General features: G+C 39.7%; 1 protein-coding gene across 2 annotated transcripts in view; it reads left to right on the forward strand.

Annotated features, from left to right (window-relative positions):
• The window catches only part of DPYSL5 (dihydropyrimidinase like 5), a 73,440-nt gene that overhangs the window by 28,386 nt on the left and 23,316 nt on the right, over nt 1-21,738 (forward strand). For both annotated transcript variants that reach the window (XM_081945562.1, XM_081945563.1), the window contains exons 3-4: nt 17,691-17,849; nt 21,060-21,239. In XM_081945562.1, the coding sequence (XP_081801688.1) occupies nt 17,691-17,849; nt 21,060-21,239 (339 nt within the window). The remainder of the gene's footprint in view (nt 1-17,690; nt 17,850-21,059; nt 21,240-21,738) is intronic.

A 21,738-nucleotide genomic window follows, 5' to 3' on the forward strand; every position in this document is an offset into this window, starting at 1 on the left:
TTTCCTTCCCATCCATTTAACATTGAGCAGGAATAGCCAACACTCCAGAAGATAGGCTTAAGATACAGAAGGATCTGCAAGAATTATTGCCTTTTTAAAGAACGTTACAAATATTTAAACCTGGAAGAGATAATAACAGCTCTTTTTTTGAGATATCAAATCTGAATTTTAATTTAGTCATCTTCACAGTAAACTAATAATCAATGTCAGTTGGCAATTGAAGATTTTTTTTTAAAAAAATGGTTGCTCCGGCCGGATCTTTTGCAGAAGACTAACTGTCACATAACATACATTTTGCTTTATTGAGAATAATTTCAGTACTATAATAATGATACTCTTGAGATGATTGAAAAATAAAAAAAATAATACCTGCAGAATGGAATGGGAGTGACTTAATGGAAGATTTGAATACTGAATATCAGACTATGATGAAGAAGTTGACCTTAGGGACATACATTTCCATATTACGATTGGGTAGCTCTGTATTATAATAGAAAATACTTGAGGTGAAAGTCCCCACTTCCATTTCCTCCTCATTAGTCTTCATCATGTCAAGAATATTCAGAAAATATTCAGATGATATTCAGAAAAATATAATCCTCTCATAACTCACAGAGGTTAAAATGTACTCAAATATTCATAATTTTTATAGTTGCTGCTGCTGCTTATGATTGTGCCAGCGCTCCTAATTTTGAGATTCTATCTGCTCTACCACAGACAATATTACGGTAGTGTTTTAAGTAAATATGAAATATGGGACTCTTCCCTTACACTCCTGAATCTAATTAGCTTGGTGTATTTATGAATACTGTTTCTTAATGACAATATACTTTAACAGCTTCAACAATAGCTTAATGGGTTTCTTCAGGCAGACTTGTAAACGGATGTCTAATCCGGCTGTGACCCACTCCTAGCTCCTGTTATTGTTAATTTATGGTCAATTCTTTTGTTTTACCAGAAAGTACGTAGTATCTTCAGTACTAGAGCAGAGTAAGGTTGTGGATGAGACAGTCAGTGGTTACTGCATTCCTATATTTCCAAAGAAACTCAGTATATTCCTAATGATCAAGCTCCTTGCATCCTAATCATTCTCTGATAGTTGAGACTCAGACAGTTGATTGTCCTGACCTATTTCTGTTTCAAAATAAAGTGTCTGCTTACGAGGGAGGGGAATTTATTTCTATAGAATCAAAATTATTTACCTCACAATTTCTATTTCAGATAATGCCATTATATATAGTTTGGGAGGGAGGGAGTTCACTGTTTCTTAATAAATGTTATTGTACCTATAATAATAATAATAAATATTTATTTCTTAGCCGCACCCTCTCCCGAAGGACTCGCCTTCCAGAGAAGGTACCTGCCTTCCAGAGAAGCCTTCTGCTTTTTCATTGAGCTTCTGTGTTAGTTTATTTCAGTGGTGGGTTGCAGGCGGTACGCCCCGGTACGGGTGTACCGGAGCTAGCCCGGAGTACCGGATACCATTCCTTTCCGGTGCTCCGGAGGGCCCGCCCGCCCGAACTCCTTATCAGTCTTTTAAGGCTTCCACGCTTCCGTGTACACGCATGGTGCATACAGTGCTTGCGCAACACTCTGCAGAGCAACTAGAGTCACGGAGGGTTGCAGAGGCACTAAGACACATGTGCGTGATGTGCGCATCGCTGTGGACGCTACTGGGCCCGTTCCATTGGAACGGATCCGGAACCCACCACTGGTTTATTTCCTCTAATTTCAAAATCACTCCAATTGCTGGATAGACTGGCTGGTGATTGCTCATTTTGAAGATGGACATTTTGATGAGAATTATGTTGACACAGTGAGCAAAATAGCTATGTGCCTTGTCATCTTCCTGTAAGGACTCATGGCAAACTATAAGTCCCTGAAGGAGCAGGGGCAGCCTTGCAGTGGAGATCACCCACCAGTTGACAAATTCTGGCTAGCTAATTCTCTCTGGAAAAAGGAAAGATTATGGTATCACTCACACGTATTTCAGAGAGCAGCTCCTTGTGAGTAGACTGCAGAAATTCAGATTTTTTGGGTTGATTCATGAGTCAAGTAGCTAAGAGTTGAGGGATTTCAATCAATCTCACAGTTATATTGTAGGTTATATAGACAAAAAATTTACCAAGCCTTATTTCTTAGTTACTTTTGAAAATTGCTTAACTGTTTGTTACCTCTTAAGAACCTTTGGAGCAACAAATTTTAAAGCATTAAGTGAGCCCCTTTTAATCCTTAGCAAAAGACGTTTTAAATACAGGTTTGTAATAAAACCCTATCTGCTTCTGCCCATTGTAGTTCCCTTCTCACCTCTAGAATAGTAATCTCAACTTTACTACCAGCTTTAAAAAAACCATTCTTTCTATTTTCATAATGATTGTAAATTGTTTTTATTTTTATTTATCAAAGCTCTTTTTTCTGCAGGTACTGTTGAAATATCACAATTTCTAGTGTTTTGATTTGAGTAGAAGTTAGCAAGTACAATTAATCAGTGGAACAGCTTGCCTCCAGAAGTTGTGAATGCCCCAACACTGGAAGTCTTTAAGAAGATGTTGGATAGCCATTTATCTGAAACAGTATAGGTTTCCTGCCTAGGCAGGGGGTTGGACTAGAAGACCTCCAAGGTCCCTTCCAACTCTACTATTGTATTGTATTGTATTGCATTGTATTGTATTGTATTGTATTAAGTAGAATCTTTCAGACATCTCTTTAGGCAAATGAAACATTTTCTTGTTCTTGAAGTTGCTTGCAAAGCAGAGGCTGTTAGAATCTGAAAGTCACCTTTAATCCTTCAATTCTATATATTTACATCCTTGTGGAGCCGGCAGGCTAATACCTCTTTAGCTCATCCATTCTTGCATCTTGTGGGAAAGGTCAGACAGAAGTTGCATGATTTTCTACTATGATGGTTTGTAGATATCAAAACATCAATTCAGCATCGTTTTTTAACATAGATACCGTATTTTTCGGAGTATAAGACGCACCCAGATTTTGAAGAGGCCAATTTTTTAAAAAGTTTTTGCACTTTGCAAACCTCCCGTTTCGCGAAACTGGGCCCGGTTTTTGTCAAAAAAAAGAGCATGCATAACCTTTAGGAGGCTTATAGAGTGCTCCTGGGGTTGGGGGAGCAAAAATGAGCAAAAAACAGCCCATTTTCCACTCATTTTTGCCCTCCCCAGCCCCCAGCAGCACTCTGGAAGCCTCCTAAAGGCTATACACGGCCATTTTGGTAAAGGGGCAGGGTTTCGGGAGGCAAAAAAATGCTGCATTCAGTGTATACGACACACTTTTGAGGGGAAAAAGGTGCGTCTTATACTCCAAAAAATACAGTAGCTCTAAATTTAAAGAAAAAAAAGATAATCAGTGCCTATTTGCATTCACAATGCTGTGCTAATCTATCTCATTTATTTACCATATTTTTCGGAGTATAGACGCACCGGAGAATAAGACCCATCAAAATTTTGAAGAGATAATTTTTTAAAAAAATTGTTGGCCTCCCTGGCCCCCCCGGATCACTCTGCAGGCCTTCCAAACCCTCTGAAAACTGAGGCATGCAAAGTTTGAGAGGCCTGCAAAGTGCTTCTGGGGGCCGGTGAAGGCAAAAACGTGATGTGTGGGGGCTCGGATCATCCTGAAGGGTAAGGCTTTTATCGATCTCAAATCTGCTTTTCTCTACCTCTCCCCAGGGCAGAGCAGGTCTAAACATATCTCCCTGCGCTTTATTTTTTTTCCTCTTCCCTCTGACCGGTGACCACGCAGAGCTGCTTGGGCCAAGGAGCGGCAGTCTGCTCGCTTCTTCTCTTCAGTGGGGAGAGAAAGACACGTGGGGGCTGCTGAACTGCCGCTGCTGCGCTCGAGCGGGAACGGCCCATTGGATGAGGAGGGGGTGGGGATCCCTTTCATTTGGATTAATGGTTCCTCCTGGTGGTCCCTGAGCCGCAAAAGGGAAGCCCAAAGAAGACGATCTGGCAAGGCTGCCTCCGGGCTTGTTCATAGCCCTCTTCGCAACCCCGCTTCCTTAGTATTGGTGCAAAGCAGGTGCCAGGCTCCCAACTACCATATCTCTTTGCTACATGCCAGGTCTGGGCAGATTGGAGGTGGGGGTGGAGGAAGAGAAGAGGAACAGATTGGGAAGTTAAAAACCTGGAATGGGATATAATCAAGCTCCTGAGATCACTTCGCTGCCACCCCAAAACTCTGTTACTGCGATCTCTGCCCCCTGGAACTGCCTGAGAAGGGGCAGGTGAAGTGGGCTCTGCAGAGATCTCTGTAACAGCATTTTTTGGGTGGCAGCACAGTGATCAAAGCCAAAGCCTTTGAACCAAGCCTTATTGTACCCCGTTCCAGGTGTTTAACTTCCTGATCTAGTGTCCAGAGAAATCTAGCATCTCTGAGGCACCTCTCATTTGCAGGAGGAGGAGGAGGGTGGCATATACAAAAGCCTCTGAGTAACTGGGAAAGAAAGCCGTGGTTTTCGGGCGGCAGTTTTTGGCAGGTTCCAAGTGCGGCTTTCTTTCCCAGTTACTCACAGGCTTTTGTATATGCCACCCTCCTCCTCCTCCTCCTGCAAATGAGAGGTGCCTCAGAGACGCTAGATTTCTCTGGATGCTAGATCGGGAAGTTAAAAACCTGGAACGGGGTACAATCAAGCTTGATTCAAAGCCTTCTTTGAACTCCTGAGCTAAGCCTCCTGAGCTGCGGGAAGTGGATGCCAGCGATGCCTTCAGGGCAATGACGTTGCGAGTGGAGAAGGCTCAACCCCCTCAGGAGCCGCCAAGCCCTTGCCGCCCTTCTGATAGCTGTGAGGATCGTGGAGGAAAGCATTTTTAGGTGGCGGATCCCCTCCCCGATTCAAAAAACGATGCGTGCAGAAGACGCTGCCACCTGAAAGCTCTTTCCTCCATAATCCTCACGTTTCAGGTGGCAGATCTGGCCAGGGGAAAAGAGAAGGCGCGTCTGTGGTGGGAGGAGGCTCAGCGGCTGTCAGAGGGGCGGCAAGAATTTGGCGGCTCGTGAGGGGGCCTTCAAAAGGCTTTCAATGCAATTCCCTGGGCCGCTTCGGAAATCAGGCTCTATGTAGAAGTGAGGATCCCCGCTGCCTGGAACCACCCAAAAATCCGATGCGCGGACCAGGTTGGCGGAGCTACATTCAGAGTATAAGACGCACCCAGATTTTTACCCTCTTTTGGGGGGTAAAAAGGTGCATCTTATACTCCAAAAAATACGGTACCTATTACTGTATGAATGTTTAAAGTTTTTCAGAGGTAATGGTGGGCTGTTCACTCTTCCTCAGTGAATAACTCCTGTTTCTTTATATAGCAAGAAGAATACATGGGAATGAAAAATGAGGAACTAAAAAAAAGACTGGGAATAATCCAGGGAAGAGTCAAGAAAGAACCAAAGAGTAGTAGGAAAAAGGAGCATAATTTTCCAGTTATGATGGTGTATGACTTGAAAGTTCACCCTGTAAGAGGGAACTCATGAAAACTTGGTTATGTTCCAGCATCATTTGCTACATTCACTTTTTATAATTCATTTTTTAAAATATTTTGGCTTCATTGCTTTGCTTTTTTTGTTAAATTTGTTTCTATTGGAGCAGAAAATTATGTGTTCAGAAGTATGGATTTGTTTCAGAAATATGGATTTCTATTTTCAACTGTGACATATGTTCACAGTTTTGGGCCGATTACATGTCTTTGGATCCCATTAGTATGCTTTTCTGTGGATACCTAGCAACAATGTGTGCTTATTATGGCAGTCATTTTTTTCTGAAACTCAAAATATATCCACCTTTATTGAAATATTGTAATGCAAATGAGGTTTAATAGAATGTCTTATTATGTGGTTTCTTTTCCAGAGGAGTCCCCTCTCACCTCCCTTCGTGCTACTTACATAGTGAGAATGAGGATAATTTAGGAGTGAATACATATGCAATTCTTTCAACTATCTGGCCTAGCTCAACCGTAATTTTTTCGTACCCCTCCTGACTGTCTGTTTTTAACATTTTGAATTTGGATTGTACATGGGGTTTTATAATTAGGGTATTTTAATGGTTTTAATTGTCTATGTATTGTATCTGTTAACCTCCTCCGTACATGTGTGTCTTTGTATTTATGTATGTCATGGGTTTATGTAAATGTTATATGTTTTTTACTCCATTGTACGCCGCCCCGAGTCCTATTCGGAAAGGGAGCGGCTAATAAATTTAAATTGATTGATTGATTGATTGAATTCTTAATTCTTGAACAGTCATGATTCACCAAAATTATCAGCTTCTTTTTATGTGCACCTTTTCTCTAGGTTTGCATATGTGAATAGAAAGTATGCAATCTCTGCCACAAATCTTCCAGATTTTTACAGTTTGATGTTAGCCTCCTTTTGGGGTAGTGCCTTGATAATCCTGCTGCCATCACTTATCTTCTGGTGGGCGCCTTATCAGGTATACTTCCCTGATCCTGATGCATGAGAGAGCCAAGGCTACCAAAATCTGTGCTGCTTTGGTGATTATTAAAAATATACAAATTGAAATAATTTCTACAGTGTAACTTCCTGATCACTTCATGTATAGTTACATGACTAGGTGTTCCTTAGAAAGTAGAACAATTTTATTAAAAAAGCAAATCTGATTTTAAAAGAACAAATGTAAAATTTCTTAAATAAAGTAAATTTGGGTTTATAAAAGTATGTGCAATGTGGACCACAAGATGGCAGTGGTCTGCTGCAAATGGTGCAATTTCCTTTGGGAAACAGGAGAGATGCTACCTTTAATAATACAGATTACAAAAATATTCCAAATAAAATTAATAGGCAAAGACAGGAAGAACAAAAAGTAACATTAAGTATACAACTTCCTGTAGTAGTCCAGAAAAACAGAAACACTTAGCCACCCTTAGGTGGGGATTCAAAGAATCCTAGCACATTCTCTAGCTGGACATTCACTTAGGTCTATAAAAGTAGAAAACTCTTAAAATTTGTCCCTTCTGTGATTTACCAATGAATGTCTTTTCCCTGAAAAGTCTACTTAGATCAGAGTCTGGAGAAGACGGCTCTTAGTTTAATTATTTTTTCACTTCAGCATGCACCTTCATCTTGAATAGGCTTTAGATAACTCCCTTTGTTTTTCAAGCACTCAAAAGTGTCAGAATAGATTATACAATATAGGCAAAGCCAGATATTTACGTTTATTCTGCATAGTTCAAATGATGTAACCTCATGTTTATATTCATAACTTTTAAACTATGTTAGTACAGAGCTTTGATTTTTCCCCCGAAAAAACTTTTTATGACCTGCATACATACTCCCAGCCAAGGGAAGAGTTGAGATTATTTCTCTGCCTACTGAGAGAGAGAGAGAGAGAGAGAGAGAGAGAGAGAGAGAGAGAGAGAGAGAGAGAGAGAGAGAGAGAGAGAGAGAGAGAGAGAGTACTTTTCGCTTATGAAGATAATGATTCTGTGTCAAAAGGCAAACTGAATGTCTGATTCTGTTTGCTAGTTAACATTCACAATACTGCCTTAATTCTAAATTTCTGGTTGATCCTGAAACTATGGTAGCTGGGGATAAGCTTGTGCACTGTTAATCTTTATTAGGCTATAGAACATATTTATTCCCTAAACTGGGAACCTAGTTTAGTTAGTTTATCATTCATTATATTAACTCAGAAATGAATTGATTCAGAATTGCTACGTGTGTTGCTTATAAAATTCAAATCTCTAATTAGCTATTATTAGATAGTCTTTACCAGGTTATCAAAAGTCATTCATTATCAACTGAATCCACTCCAGTATTCCTAGAAACAAGAATTGGAGTACAGATAAGGTAATAAGTAAGCAATGCAGTAAACAGCCAGCCCAAAAGAATGGATGAACAGCTGGCTGGGACAGAAATGATGTCCTTACAAAAGAAGACTAGAAGGAAGGAGTCTAAGTTTGTTAGGTGGTGAAACATTCTGTATCCTTGGTACCATGCTGGAATAAGCTGGGGTACACCAATAGGCCAGAGAATCTTAGCTGCAACGCCTTTATACTAAACATTTCTATTTCTGTATTTGAGTCTCAGTTATGGGCTATGGATTCAATTATGGACTGTAATTAAATCTTAAATGTCTATCCTTCAATAATTATTGACTTACGTGTTTGAGAAACAAATTACTAACAGAACAGGTTCTTGTGGTATGCACAATCTTTCACATTATTTGTGATTATTATTTTCCATGTCAAATGATTGATGGAATTTCTTTCACATGAATGTTTGTGCTCCAAAATAAAGTTAATCCTTCAGATATCAAATGGTCCATGAAAGGAAGTTTTAGTTAGCTGTAGATTCATACAGTCAATTAGGACCTTGGTTGAGTGAGATTTTATTATCTATTGTGAAGCCTCTGCTCCCTTTCTTCTCAAGAGGGAATTATTCATATTCATCCATCTCTTGCATGTAAGTCTTACAGGAGACCAACCTGCTTCTGTGGTGACAACAAGTAGAGGTACTATGTGTGGTACACAAAAGCCAAGTTAAGGAATGATGATGTTTAGAACAGTCGTAACACAGCAGCTTACATTAAATATTTGATTCTACTTCCATAAGGCACAAGCACTATTCTTTCTTAGATCATCTTCTACTAACAATGCATTACCCATAGAGCATAGTGCATTGGTACCTCACATGTAAACCTGATTAGATACCCCTAATTAAATAATATAATTATCTGCATCTCAACCATGGTTAGACTCTTGTAAAAGGCATATACATACGCTTTGCTCAATGAGAAACAGCTGTGGGCATTTGCCATTGCGTGGGAGTAATATAATGTATTCTTCCAGTAGAATGCCAATCTGAGAAGGGGAAGAAGCAGTTGGGCCCCCACTTCCTCAGTAAAGGAAGGCAAACTAAATGGTTTGAAATCTGTGCACTTATTAGAGTTGCCGCTTTTATACTCATCTCGTGATACTTTGCTACTGGTATCAGCAACACCTCATGAATGGAAAAGAGTCATCCTACTTCCTCTTCCTGAGATAGAAGGAAATCTTCACTAAAATTAATAGTCAGAGATGAAGGAATAGTCTGAAATAAGTTAATAAGTTTATACTACTAGTTTATAAGACTTTTAGTCATTCTGGAAAGAAAGAATAAAATAGGAAGGTATAGGCATAATACTGGATGGGGGTGTTCATTGAGGTGGCATCAACTTGTCTTATTTTATTTGGAAACCAGCATATAAGGAAGATTAGGTAATTTACTGCGGAACTTGGAGAAGTTAAAAAAAAGGCTCGTCTTTCACATGATTTCACTGGTTGTATAGTGACATAGAAGTAGCTTTAGCTTTTATCACATTGGAGCACAGCCTGGCCAAAGCCCAATTTCAAATGCTAGTGTTCCTACCTTATAAAATAGAGTATCTGATAGTTTTGTTATTGTTAAACCAATTTATATAGCTACGCATCTCACAAGCAAGCAACTTTTGGCAGAAATGCCCCCCCTTTAAAAAATAGCTTGAAGCTCATCTACTTGCTGCTGCTAACTTCTCTTGAGTGGGATGAAAATGGGGTATTATGTCCTTTTTCCTTACCTTAGCTTTTTACAGCCTTAGTATAGAACCTGGATTCTGATTAACTGTAGATTAAACTTGAAATCAATTTGTCTATATATATTTTAGAGGATGAGAGATTGTGCATGGGTGACTTCCATTATCAGAATTATCCAGTCAGAATGGCCATTGCTGAGAATTCTAGGAATTGAAATCCACAGACTTGGAGGGTGAACGCACAGGCTGTAAAAAGCTGCTCAATAGTATTCCCAGGCCTTTTGCTATGGACTGAACTAAGTTTTGCTGGCACAGTGGTTATAATGCAGGGCTGCAGGATAACTCACTGCTCACTTCTAAATGGCTCAAGGTTGACCTCAGTAGGTCGGTAAAATGAGGACCCAGATTTGGGGGAGGCAATATGCTGACTCTGTAAACTGCTTAGAGAGGGCCGTAAAGCCATATGAAGCAGTATTTAAGTTTAAGTGCTCTTGCTCTTGCTAACTTTATAGATGAGTCTCCCTGAATTGCATCTTCCACAAGAAAGATTTATTTCAGGTCTTTCACCAGTGGTGGGATTCAGCCAGTTCGCACCACTTCGGGAGAAGCAGTTGTTAACTTTCTGAGCAGTTTGGTGAACTGGTTGTTGGAAGAAATCATTAGGACAGAGAACCAGTTTTTAAATTATTTGAATCCCACTACTGTCTTTCACCAACAACTTACTTTCTTAAATGACAAAGACCGTTATGTGGGACATATTTAAGTCTTAATAAAAATATGAAAATATAAGTTCACTTTCTGCCTCATATTACATATACACTCAACTATTCCCTATCTGGCTACTTTTCATCAGATGTGTAAATTAGTGTCTGATTGTTTCGTAACATTCAATGTTGAGAATCATTGATTCTGTTACTGGAAAGTAGCTGTGAGCATGTGAAGAGGTAATTAGCTTTGGAGAGTGATCCTCAGATGGGAGATGGTAGTTGAGAGGCAGTAAATGATTGGATTTGAACAAGATTGTTGTGATTACACCAAATTATTCTTCTGATTATCAATTTAAAAAGACCCCCCTCTTTTCTATTTTTAGGAGTAAAAATGGCATTTACTGCAAATAAAAGAAACTCCTAGCATCTTTTCTCGGTCAACTTCACATAAATGCCAGTTTACTATTTGAGAATTACTTGCACAACAATACCAAATAAATGCATCATTATATCAGTTGCTACTTTCCATATTCTAACTCCATTTACAAACTCGGAAAATATATATTTATTATATAGTTGACCATGACGACAGATAGATAAGCTACAACTCCAGCTCATAAGCTGGGGCTGCTACGCTACAGCCCATAATCTGGTCCAAACACTGTTAAGCTTTTGTCGGCTTCTCCATTTTCTCCTTCCCCAGTATTTGCTGAAACTTCTCCTTCACCTCACCCCTAGCCTAATAAGTGAGGGAAGTTCATTTCACACATCATATTCAATAGGCTTCAGCCTTGTATTCAAAATAATTCTTATCTAAAATTAATTTGTTGGCAACTCTGTCCCACTATTTATGTTGGGTTTTGCTTCAATTTCTAATAGTTTCTCCATGTGGTTAGAAAACTAAGGAACCTATCAGTCCCATTTTTTTTCCTGAATGGAAATGGAGAGCAATGGAAGTCTTCCAGAAGAATATACAGTAAGGGTTGCTAGTAGTTAGATTCTGGAAGTTAAGCAGTAATAAATGGTCCTATCTGATACATTGCTTGCCAATAGAAATCAGAAGTAATGACCATCTCCTGACAAAAACTGAAATTGTCCTTTAAAAAAACCCTCTTGCAGATTTTAGACAAGTAGCTGTCAACACCCTGTCCTCGTATATCAGTCCACTTGTGATGTAAGTTGAGGACATGCATCCCTAGAAGCCCCTAATAAGGAGGTCATTTTGTCTATGCCTTAATTTTCACCTGATCTTGAACTTGTACTCAGTCTGGGATAATAAGTGTCAGGTCTGCAGTTATATACCTTTTAGAATCTTTGGCCTGCCACACTCTCTTTTATTTCATTATGCTGTTTCATTAGTGTAGTAGTTGGGAGGGAGGAATAGAAAGGAGTAGAATTGTGGAATGTGTTGTTGTCATTCTTTTCTAGAAGCCCAAGGTCATCTTTTGTCTCCGCACCTCTGCATCTGACCGGAACTAGTGGGGTGGAGATGCCAGCATGGAAGAAGAAGATTGGACCATGTGATGGATTTATGGGTGTGGGGATAAGATCATGAACTTTCAACTGGGTGGAATCCCAGGAAGCTTTTAGATTTGAGATTTCCACGGATGTGCCAACATGTCTGTCTTATTAAATTGGAACTTTAAGGATAGCTCTGCCTTGGACTCTGATTTAATTCTGCATGATATTTGGAATGCTGACATTAAGCCTGTTTGCAACAGCTTTTGTGCACATATCCATACTATATATGCTGATGCCTGTCCTGAAACTTCATCACACAATATTATTGGGTTTGGGGCTTGTCACCATTTCACTCCAGTGTTTCTGGGGTTGCAGGGCCTGAGGAATAGGTTTCAGTTAAAGCAGAACCAAAACCTAAAAGCAGAATGAAGTACATGTAACATGTTTTTTTTTTTTTTTACTGAGCAAAGCAATAATGCAAATGATGAGGTTAGCCTGGCAAGAAACCAGAAGTGGTTGTTATGACAGAAATCATTCTGCTCAAGACGGTCCTCATGAGACACTATGCGCAATTGCCTGCAATGTCGGGTCAGATTGATGGCGGTTTAGTCCAGAATGCCGCCTAGTAGAAGCCCTTCTCCTGGGTCTCAGGCAGGGTTGGATTCATAAAAATCCAGGCAGTAAAACATGGATTATTCAGTATTCAAAGCAGATCCTTTTGTTTGAGCAAGTTATTGTATATCTACTTAACATATATTATAACATTCTGATTATTTGAGATAAGTTATTGGCATGTTTAACTTGTAATAGTGGAGCCAATAAAATGCCTGCCTTGTCGAGGGAGAGGGGACTGGTAGTCCCTTTCAGAATATCCATTTTTTTTTCTAGCAATGATATGTATTATAATTCATTAGCATCTCAAATCCCATGAGCTCCCTACTTCTGATCTGAACTTTACAACCTGTTTCTACTAGAAACTAGCCAGATGTTCATACCTGTCAGGCTGTATTCTCTGGAGCGAGCAATAAATTATAGATGTTTCCTGCTTCAGCTCAGCTCTTTATCTAGACTTGTGAAAGTCTCAGATAAGGTTTATTTACTGAAGACAAAAACAAAGGCATTCAAAACGGCTGATTGCCCCACTGCAGTGGTACCAATGATTATTATGACCCTGCAGTGGTTTAAATTAACAGATTCCAGATTCTTGGCATGGTGAAGCTGGGCGGTTTTATTTTTACCAAACAGCTCTGTTGGCTCGGGCCAAGCTCTCCTATCAGGAAGTTCCAAAGGAAAGCATATGGGCAGTAGCTTTCTCCTTTTGATTCCTTGCCAATATTTGATTTATTGAACATGGAACTCTTGTTCAGCTAATATCCTGGCTATTGCAAGGAGGAATTGGATAAGTCGCTGCCTGTATTCATGAGATTGTCAATTATCCCTTTGCTTGAGGGGGGAGCTGTCAGCAGCCCTGAAAGAAGCTGTGGAATGGCCCATTTGGAAGAGGCCATCTCTGCATCCTACGTTCCTAGAAGACGACTGGCCAGGCTTAAACCTTCCTTTTGTAAGGAAGATTGTTCATACAAATGTGGCAGATCAAACCTCAGCACCCTAGAAATCTTGACCCTTTTCAATCAGACTTCAGCTCAGGTACAGATGGCTTTGGTTGTTCTTCCAGATCATCTTTATTGGGATGGGATGGGAGGGAACATGTTGAAATCAAAACAAATCAAAATGGATTTGCTATTTGTATATCAGGTTCTCCGACAACATTAGTATCGGAGAAACCTGATATACAAACAGCAACTCCATTTTGCTTTGGTTCAATTTTGACCTGTTCTCCCCCGCTTAGGCCTTTTTATACATTCTAGGCATCCCCAGTAGAACAGCCTACAGTGAAATAATACCACATCTCAAACTGTTGCATGGCCTCCCACATGGTTTCATATCAATGCTATCAAAACCCACCAAGAAATCTAAAAGCAACAGAAGAGGCACATCACCCCCATCCATTCCCAATAAAAATAGCCCGGAAGAGCAACCAAAGCCATCTCACAGGCAGGTACTACCTGTAGAGAAGCAGATTCGCAATTTGAGGATTGTTTCTTGCTTAAACACTGAAACAAGAACCACCAGCTCCAGCTGGTGTGCTAATTGCAGTCTCACCTGGTGCAGGAGGACCTGGCACAGTTAACTTGTGTCATTCTTACCACCCATATAGATTATAATAAGATGCTTCACATGAGGCTGTCCTTAAAGTTTTTAAATACTACATAGAAATTACAAAATGCAGCAGCCTAATTGCTTTTTTTTTAAAGCAAAATTTTATTGGTTTTTTTAAAAATAAAAAGGAAAGGGGTATTGGAATGGATTACAAATTTTGGCAGTTACAATGTGTGAAAGGTGTCCCCACCCCCCGTACTCATAGTATTCATTTACACAAATAATTCAATATTACATAATAGTAATTTGTCAGCATATAAATTCAGATAGCAATTTCAAACAATTTATATCAAGCCGATTTCCTTATTCATTTTTGTGATCTGAGTTTTCTTGGTATTGCCCCTTCTCCCCCCGGCAGCAGGGCTCCGGCCCCTCCCGTGTCTTGTATGTCAGGTGTAAGATCATCAGGTTTATCTAGGAGTACTTTATTTTTTTCCATAGAGGCCTGAGCCTCTATGATTGTATTAATTCTGACTCTTGTGTCCTCCCAGAATATATTTTTTTTATTAAAAGAGTTTTATACAAACAAATTTTCCCCCTTTTCACCCCCCCGCCATACAATATAAATCTCATACAAATGCTATGCCCCCCCAACCCCCCCAAGAATTTTCTCATTCAAATATTATACTATACACTTTACCCCCTCCCCCCTCTTAAAATAGATTACTCATTCACATATTATACCCCCTCACCTCCCAACAAACATAATATAAGTTTCTCTTAAAGTAACAATAGCCCATTGATCCCATCTTCTAAGTTAGTTGAACATATATAAATCATAATATAAATTTCTCTTAAAATAACAATATTTCATTAATCCCATCTTCTACTTTAATTATGCATATATATTAACCCACCCTCCACCCTAACCCACCCCCACCTCCCACTCAAGCCCCCCCCCCCCCCGGCTTCCACTATACACTCTAACATTTCCAAGCAACCCATGTATTATTTACTCGAATCATCTATCAGTCTAAACATTCTTACCTAAAGGCTACATAATAACTCCTAGTCTGGTATTTATTCTGTATATATTAACATACCTTCAGGCATCAGCCATCTGAACCACACCCCCTTCTGGTATAGCTTCTTCGCTAATTGCGAATAATTTTTTCTTTTCTCTCTCACTTTCTTGGGGATCTGTTTCAGAATGGTTATATCTCTATCTTGATATTTCAATGCTTGCCCTCTTTGTGCACTCAATTCTGGGAGTTGAAGTCCACAAGTCTTAAAGTTCCCAAGTTTGGACACCCATGCCGTAGGTATTGTGCTGGTTACCAATTTATTTTAGGTAAATGTAAACTACTGGTTTTAACCTATAAAACTCTTAATAGCTTGGCACTTGAGTACTTGCAGGATCACCCCTTCCACTCTATATCTCATGACCTACTAGATCACGGGTGTCATGGCGGTGTCACATGACTTATGAGGACTTTTTTTCCCCTTCACTAAACAAGATGTGGGCATGGCCAGCACATGATGCATCCAGCCCGCGGGCTGGGCGTTTGACAGCCCTGTACTAGAACATCCTTTGCGGACATAAAGGATGATGAGGCTAGAAGGCATTACTCTTTGAATTGATTAGGCTTGGTTTAACCAGGAATTTCCCATTATCTACTGTATTTTTCGTAGTATAAGACGCACCGGAGTATAAGACGCACCAAGGTTTTTAAGAGGCATATTTTTAAAAAAATGTTTTTGCACTCTGCAAACCTCCTGAAAATGGCCCATTTTTCGCAAAAACGGGCCCATTTTTTTTTTCAAAAAAGGGGTATAAATATCCTTAGGAGGCTTGTAGAGTGCTCCTGGGGGGTGTGGTCCCCCAAAACTAGCAAAAAACGAGCCCATTTTTCATCAAAAAAAGGGTATGGATAGCATTATGGAGGTTTATAGAGTACTCCTGGGGGTTGGGGGGGGGAAATTGAGCCCTCCCCAGCCCCCAGGAGCTCTTTGGAAGCCTCCTAAAGGCTATGCATGGCCATTTTGGTGAAGGGGGCGGGGTTTCGGGAGGCAAAAAAATGCTGTATTCAGCGTATAAGACGCACCCAGATTTTCAGCCTCTTTTTTGAGGGAAAAAGGTAATAATAATAATAATAATAATAATAATAATAATAATAATAATAATAATAATAATAATAATAATAATTTTATTTGATTAGCCGCAACCCTCTCCCGAAGGACTCGGGGCGGCGTACAATCAAAACGGATAAAAATACACATAAGACAAACATATATACAAAAAAAACAGAGACATATACATATGTGCATGGAGGAGAGTTGACTTATAAGTGAAAGACAGTTAAAAACACAATTTAAAATCCCCTTAAATAAAATTACTAAATTAAAAAAACCCATCAGGAGCGATACGAAGTTATGGTTGAGCCAGGCCAGCTATTTGGAAAAGGTGGGTCTTGAGCTTGACACGGAAGGAGCGGAGGTCAGTAGTGGTCCTAATATCCGGGGGGAGGTCATTCCACAGGGCTGGGCCCGCCACAGAGAAGGCTCTGCTCCTAGGCGCAGCTCCTAGGTGCGTCTTATACTCTGAAAAATATGGTATTTCTGGGTTGTTAAGTAGAACTGCCTACTCCTGACCTTTTAAAAGGAGTATTTCTGTGCATATGTTGAGTGCTTATCTCATCATTCCATCACTAAGTGCCTATCTCATCACTTCTAAAGTTGAAGGATGAAGAATTAAAGGCTTCTTGGAATTAGTAAAAAAATATTCCAAATAAACAATGATGTCACATTAGAGACATGCCTGGACCAGAGATGTTCTAATACATTTAATAAAAATGATTTTGGAGGCCATGTAGTCTACCTCCACAAACCCCAAATATAAGGCATTACACAAGTCTTAACATTCCTGATAGTACTAAACATACAAACTCTGCTTACCTCCAGCAACAAGAAATAAAAATAAACATGTTTTGCTTTTCTGTATAGCACTTCCTGACACTTCCAGAAATCTGTTGAAGACTTCTTTGAATGTGTATAGTTTGTTCTTAAGAAACGCAGATAAATCAACAGAAAAGCAGAACAAATGAGTCTACCATTCTACCTCTAAAATCTCATGCAAAGTTCCCATTGGCTTTCTAAGTCAGCTGACTGCCAGAAAACTGAAAAATAGTTAAAGATTTAGCTAATAATATCTTAATAGCGAAAGATTTTTTTCCTTGTACTTTTGAACTTTTTGCACGAAGCAGAAAAAAACGAATCTATGACATGGCTTTGATTATTAGAAAAAAAGTTAGAAAAAAATGACAGTTATGTAGTAAACATAGAAGAAGAGTTTAATAACTGCAAATTTATAGTTTGTTATCAAAGTCATTTCTTTATATTTCGTTTTCTTTTTTCTGCACTTTTAGCTTTGCTTCTTTTTTCATTCTTCTACATCTATTATTAGTTTTTCTTTCTGTATCTGAAAATTTTTAAGTTATCTAAAAACTTTTTTTGCATTGTTATTGGAGGCAAGATGGGTTGTGATTATTCTCTACTGAATATAGTCTTTATCTGGTATCAGCTGGCTATACTTTCAATATAAAGTGAACTGCCTTTTTTATTTGTTTATTTGTTTACAATATTGTGATTCTTGTGTTGGAAGGTTTTTAAATATGTTAATATTCTATTGTTGCTAACGCCTGTAATATATTGCTTTTGCTAATATGAGATAGGTGCTATTATTGATATTTAGCTCCTGAAAGCTGCAAAAATGATGCAAGAAAGGAATAGAAATAATATTATATATAAATATAAGTATCTAAAGAGTTGTTTTCTTCCTCCATATGTAGGCAGCACTGGTTGGGGGAACCACCATGGTTATTGGACATGTACTTCCAGATAAAGAAATTTCTCTGCTGGATGCTTATGAGAAATGTCGCAGCCTGGCTGACCCCAAAGTGTGCTGTGATTATGCCCTGCATATGGGCATCACCTGGTGGGCACCTAAGGTAAGAGGGATGAACCTGGTAGGCAATATGAAGCCATTTTTAAAAATTGTCTAGTTTAGTATCCTCTATACTACTAGTCTTCAATCTTTTTAGGTTCAAGAACCTCTTTAGCAAGCATAATTTTTAGGCAGTGATTCTAATTCCACCTTAGACACAAAGCCAATTGGGCAACCTTGGCTCACTTTCTCTCTCTCAGCCCCAGAAAAAAGGCAATGGAAAATCTGGCCAAGAAAACTACAGCAACTAATCTAGGTAGTCACCTGGAATTAACATTGCTTTAAAAGCACACAATTTCTTCCATGTATTTGTGCAGTGGTTGTGCTGCTGATGCAATCCACATTTGGTCTGACTGCAGACCAGAAGATAGTTCGTAACCCATCAGTTCAGATCTGTATATTTAAGAACCAATAAGACCCAGTACTGGATTCCTATGTATGTACAACATCTGAATATGTAAGGTTTGCATTGTAGTGTCACCATATGTGTTCTAGAATTAGCCTTGAGTGTGGTTCTCCATGCTGGGACACCCATAATTGGGCACGCTGAGTGAGGATTTTAGGAATCTAAATAACACTTAATACTATGAATACATTGAAAACTCTTCTAAATTGACAAGAAGTGACCCTCTAAAGTATCTGGCAGTACCCTGTCAAATCCTACCAAAAATTGAGCTTGAACTGTGGCCCTGCCCTGTTCACCAAGGATAATGATCATCAAGGCACAACAGTCCAGCTTTCTGCCAGTGTTGCGTACAGGCTTCCATCCATTCTCTTGTCCCCGTGTTGTCATCTGCTGAAGTCTACTTCAACTCAGGCCCTTGTGTAGTTCCTCTTACAAAGTATGTGGTTAGCCTCAAACATCTGGAGTTTGTTCAGGAACTATAGACCATGCTTACTGAAGCATGGATTATATACATCCATCCTCTGGCTATCGTGTCCAGGTTGGGTGATTGAGGATATGGTAGTTTTTTTGTTTGGGTTCTGCAGCTCAGTCATTTCTTCTCCAACCTCCTACCACCCTTAGTTTCTGACAACACTCTGCTTGAACTGTTTTTCTTTCACTCTGCTCTGAATTTTCTTCTCTGGAGGTTTTATCCTCTGTGTCTGGTCCTAGAAGCTTAAGAAGAAACATGCTTTGGAAGAGCTTTCTCCAAGTTGAGCCCAGGGCTACAACTCCCAGAATCATGAACTCTAATGGATTTGTAGTATGGTACATTTGGAAAAGGGACACAGCGGCTCACTGGCTAAGACACTGGGCTTGTTGATCAGAAAGGTCGGCAGTTTGGCCATGCCTAGTGCCATGTAATGGAGTGAGCTCCTGTTACTTGTCTCAGCTTCAGCCAACTTAGCAGTTCCAAAGCACATAAAAATGCAAGTAGAAAAATAGGGACCACTTTAGTGGGAAGGTAACAGCATTCCGTGCACCTTCGACATTTAGTCATGCCGGCCACATGACCATGGAGACGTCGTCGGACAGCGCTAGCACTTCGGCTTTGAAACGGAGATGAGCACCACCCCCTAGAGTCGGGAACGACTAGCACATACGTGCGAGGGGAACCTTTATCTTTTTAATAGCTTTTACCTTACATTTGGAAAGAGATGGATGGAGAAACATTAGTTTGGAATAGTGAAGTAGTAAGCAGAAAAAATTGAAACACTTTATTCACTTCATGCTTCAATTTGTAACTCCAAAATGGCTTTTTAGTGACTCTAATTATATAGCTCACTTTACATAGTTACTCAATTTATCCATTTGGGGGGTGGGGTTCATTCATTACTGTAGTGCTTTAAATTCTGCAGGCAGAATTGTGCCATGGTTTTCCCTTTCATTAAGTTGGTTTAAAAATATTATCAGTATCAGTTTTAAAGACCTTGTGAGCATCCTAAGGAAAGCTGTCACTATGTTCCTTATGGCAGGCCTGGCTCAGCCCTCTTATACCACTTTCTGGGCTATCGTTTCACCTTTTTCTGATGGTGACCGAGGAGGAAGGAGCAGGCGGTAGCTCAGTGGTGGGTTCTGGCTCCTGTTGCAACTGGTACGCTGCGTATGGGGCCGGGCGTCCTCGTCAGGTACGTGTGCTGCGCACACATGCGCACGTCACTGCCCTGAGACACCCAGCTGCTCGGCGGAGTCATACCATACCAGTACGGTAGCCGCTGTTCCCAGCTACCACTGGTACGACTGTACCGGGCCATACCACCCGGAACCCATCACTGATATATATATATGTATGTATGTATGTATGTATGTATGTATGTATGTATGTATGTATGTATGTATTTGTGTTACAACCCCTGGTATGCCCAAATATTTGAAAGACCTTGTAAAGACCAAGTCTCCCTTTATTTATTTATCAGCACAAATACATACATACATACATACATACATACATGTATATAATTACATGTAACTCAATGTATACGATTTGTTTTATATCCTACCTTTTGTGCTGATGATTTACACTTTATAACATCCTATGAAAAATTCAAGTTCAAGCAGAGCAGGTGAATCTGTGAAATGACCTTCTTGGAAAACTCAGATTGCAACTCAGGGTCTCTAAACGAGAGTTACAATGGCTTTTCCTTTATCACAGAGCTTGTCTAGCTAGTATGCAAATACGTAACACTGCAGAGCTAAGGCTTAAAATTTTATCCTTGAAACAAATGTTTTCGTGATGCAAAGATGCTTTTTCAGGAGGCAACTGGACTTTCTTGTTTTTTTCTTTTGAAGATGTTTCGCTTCTCATCTAAGAAGCTTCTCCAGCCACTTCTTGGATGAGAAGCAAAAGGTCTTCAAAAGAAGAAATAAGAAAGTCCAATTGTCTCCTGAAAAAGCACCTTTGGGACAATCATGACCTGGATGACTGAAAATCTCTACAGACAAAAGTTTGGGTGATTTTACACAATTACTATGCACCAATATGCTATGAAATTTCTTGCTCAGAGCAAGCGATGAACTGGTTAATGTACAACATGGGGCGGCAAGAAGGCAAATTTTGAAATGCAGGTTCTGTCCTGTGGTCATGGATCTTTCACCTTTTTATTTGGCATTCTTGGAGACTTTAAATTTTGAGTTTCAGACATGTGGTATTCTCCTATCCTTTCTGTCTATGAGTGGATGGACAGGGTACTTTTGTCTGCAGGACTTCTTTAAAGTTACAAATAGTGATTGATGTATTCTTTCTTAAACCCATCCCTCCTGGTATCTTAGGTAAAATCAGAAATGGAAACTTTGGTTCGAGAGAAGGGTGTCAACTCGTTCCAGATGTTCATGACATACAAAGACATGTACATGCTCCGAGACAGTGAGCTCTATCAGGTGTTCCGTGCTTGCACAGATATTGGAGCTATTGCACGTGTTCATGCTGAGAATGGCGAGCTGGTGGCTGAGGTAAGCTGCTTTGGAGGATGGTAGGGTGGGTCCAGCAATGCCACCTTAGATGGGTCTGAGCGTTGCTGTTTTCATGAATCTGGAGTCTCCAGATTCGTTGTTGCCACTTTTCCAGGATGCAAGTTGTTTGGATAGGCACATCATCTTCTCCACCATCCTTTTCTGAATGTTGCAAAGCCTTGCTTTGTCCCACAGATACTCTCATTCTTATCATTAGTGTCTTCTGAACAACTGGACGTGTTTCCACAAGCAATTTACACTACCCATGCAGTCGTACTCTCGTTAATCCAGAATCATCTTTTTTTAAAATTTTCACATATAATAAGAATTATGGATTGGAATCACCATCTCAGCCACCACTCGCACTGAAAATGTGATGTGGGAGACACTTCACACAACCTTTAGATCATGCTTTGGCATTCCAGATTATGAAGTTGGTTTCAAAACGTTTAATTAAAAGCATCAAGAAGAAGAAAAAAGGACACCGCTGTCTCAATCC

The sequence above is a fragment of the Natrix helvetica genome (assembly GCF_964273705.1).
Source record: "Natrix helvetica genome assembly, chromosome: 2".
NCBI classification, from domain to species: Eukaryota; Metazoa; Chordata; class Lepidosauria; order Squamata; family Natricidae; genus Natrix; species Natrix helvetica.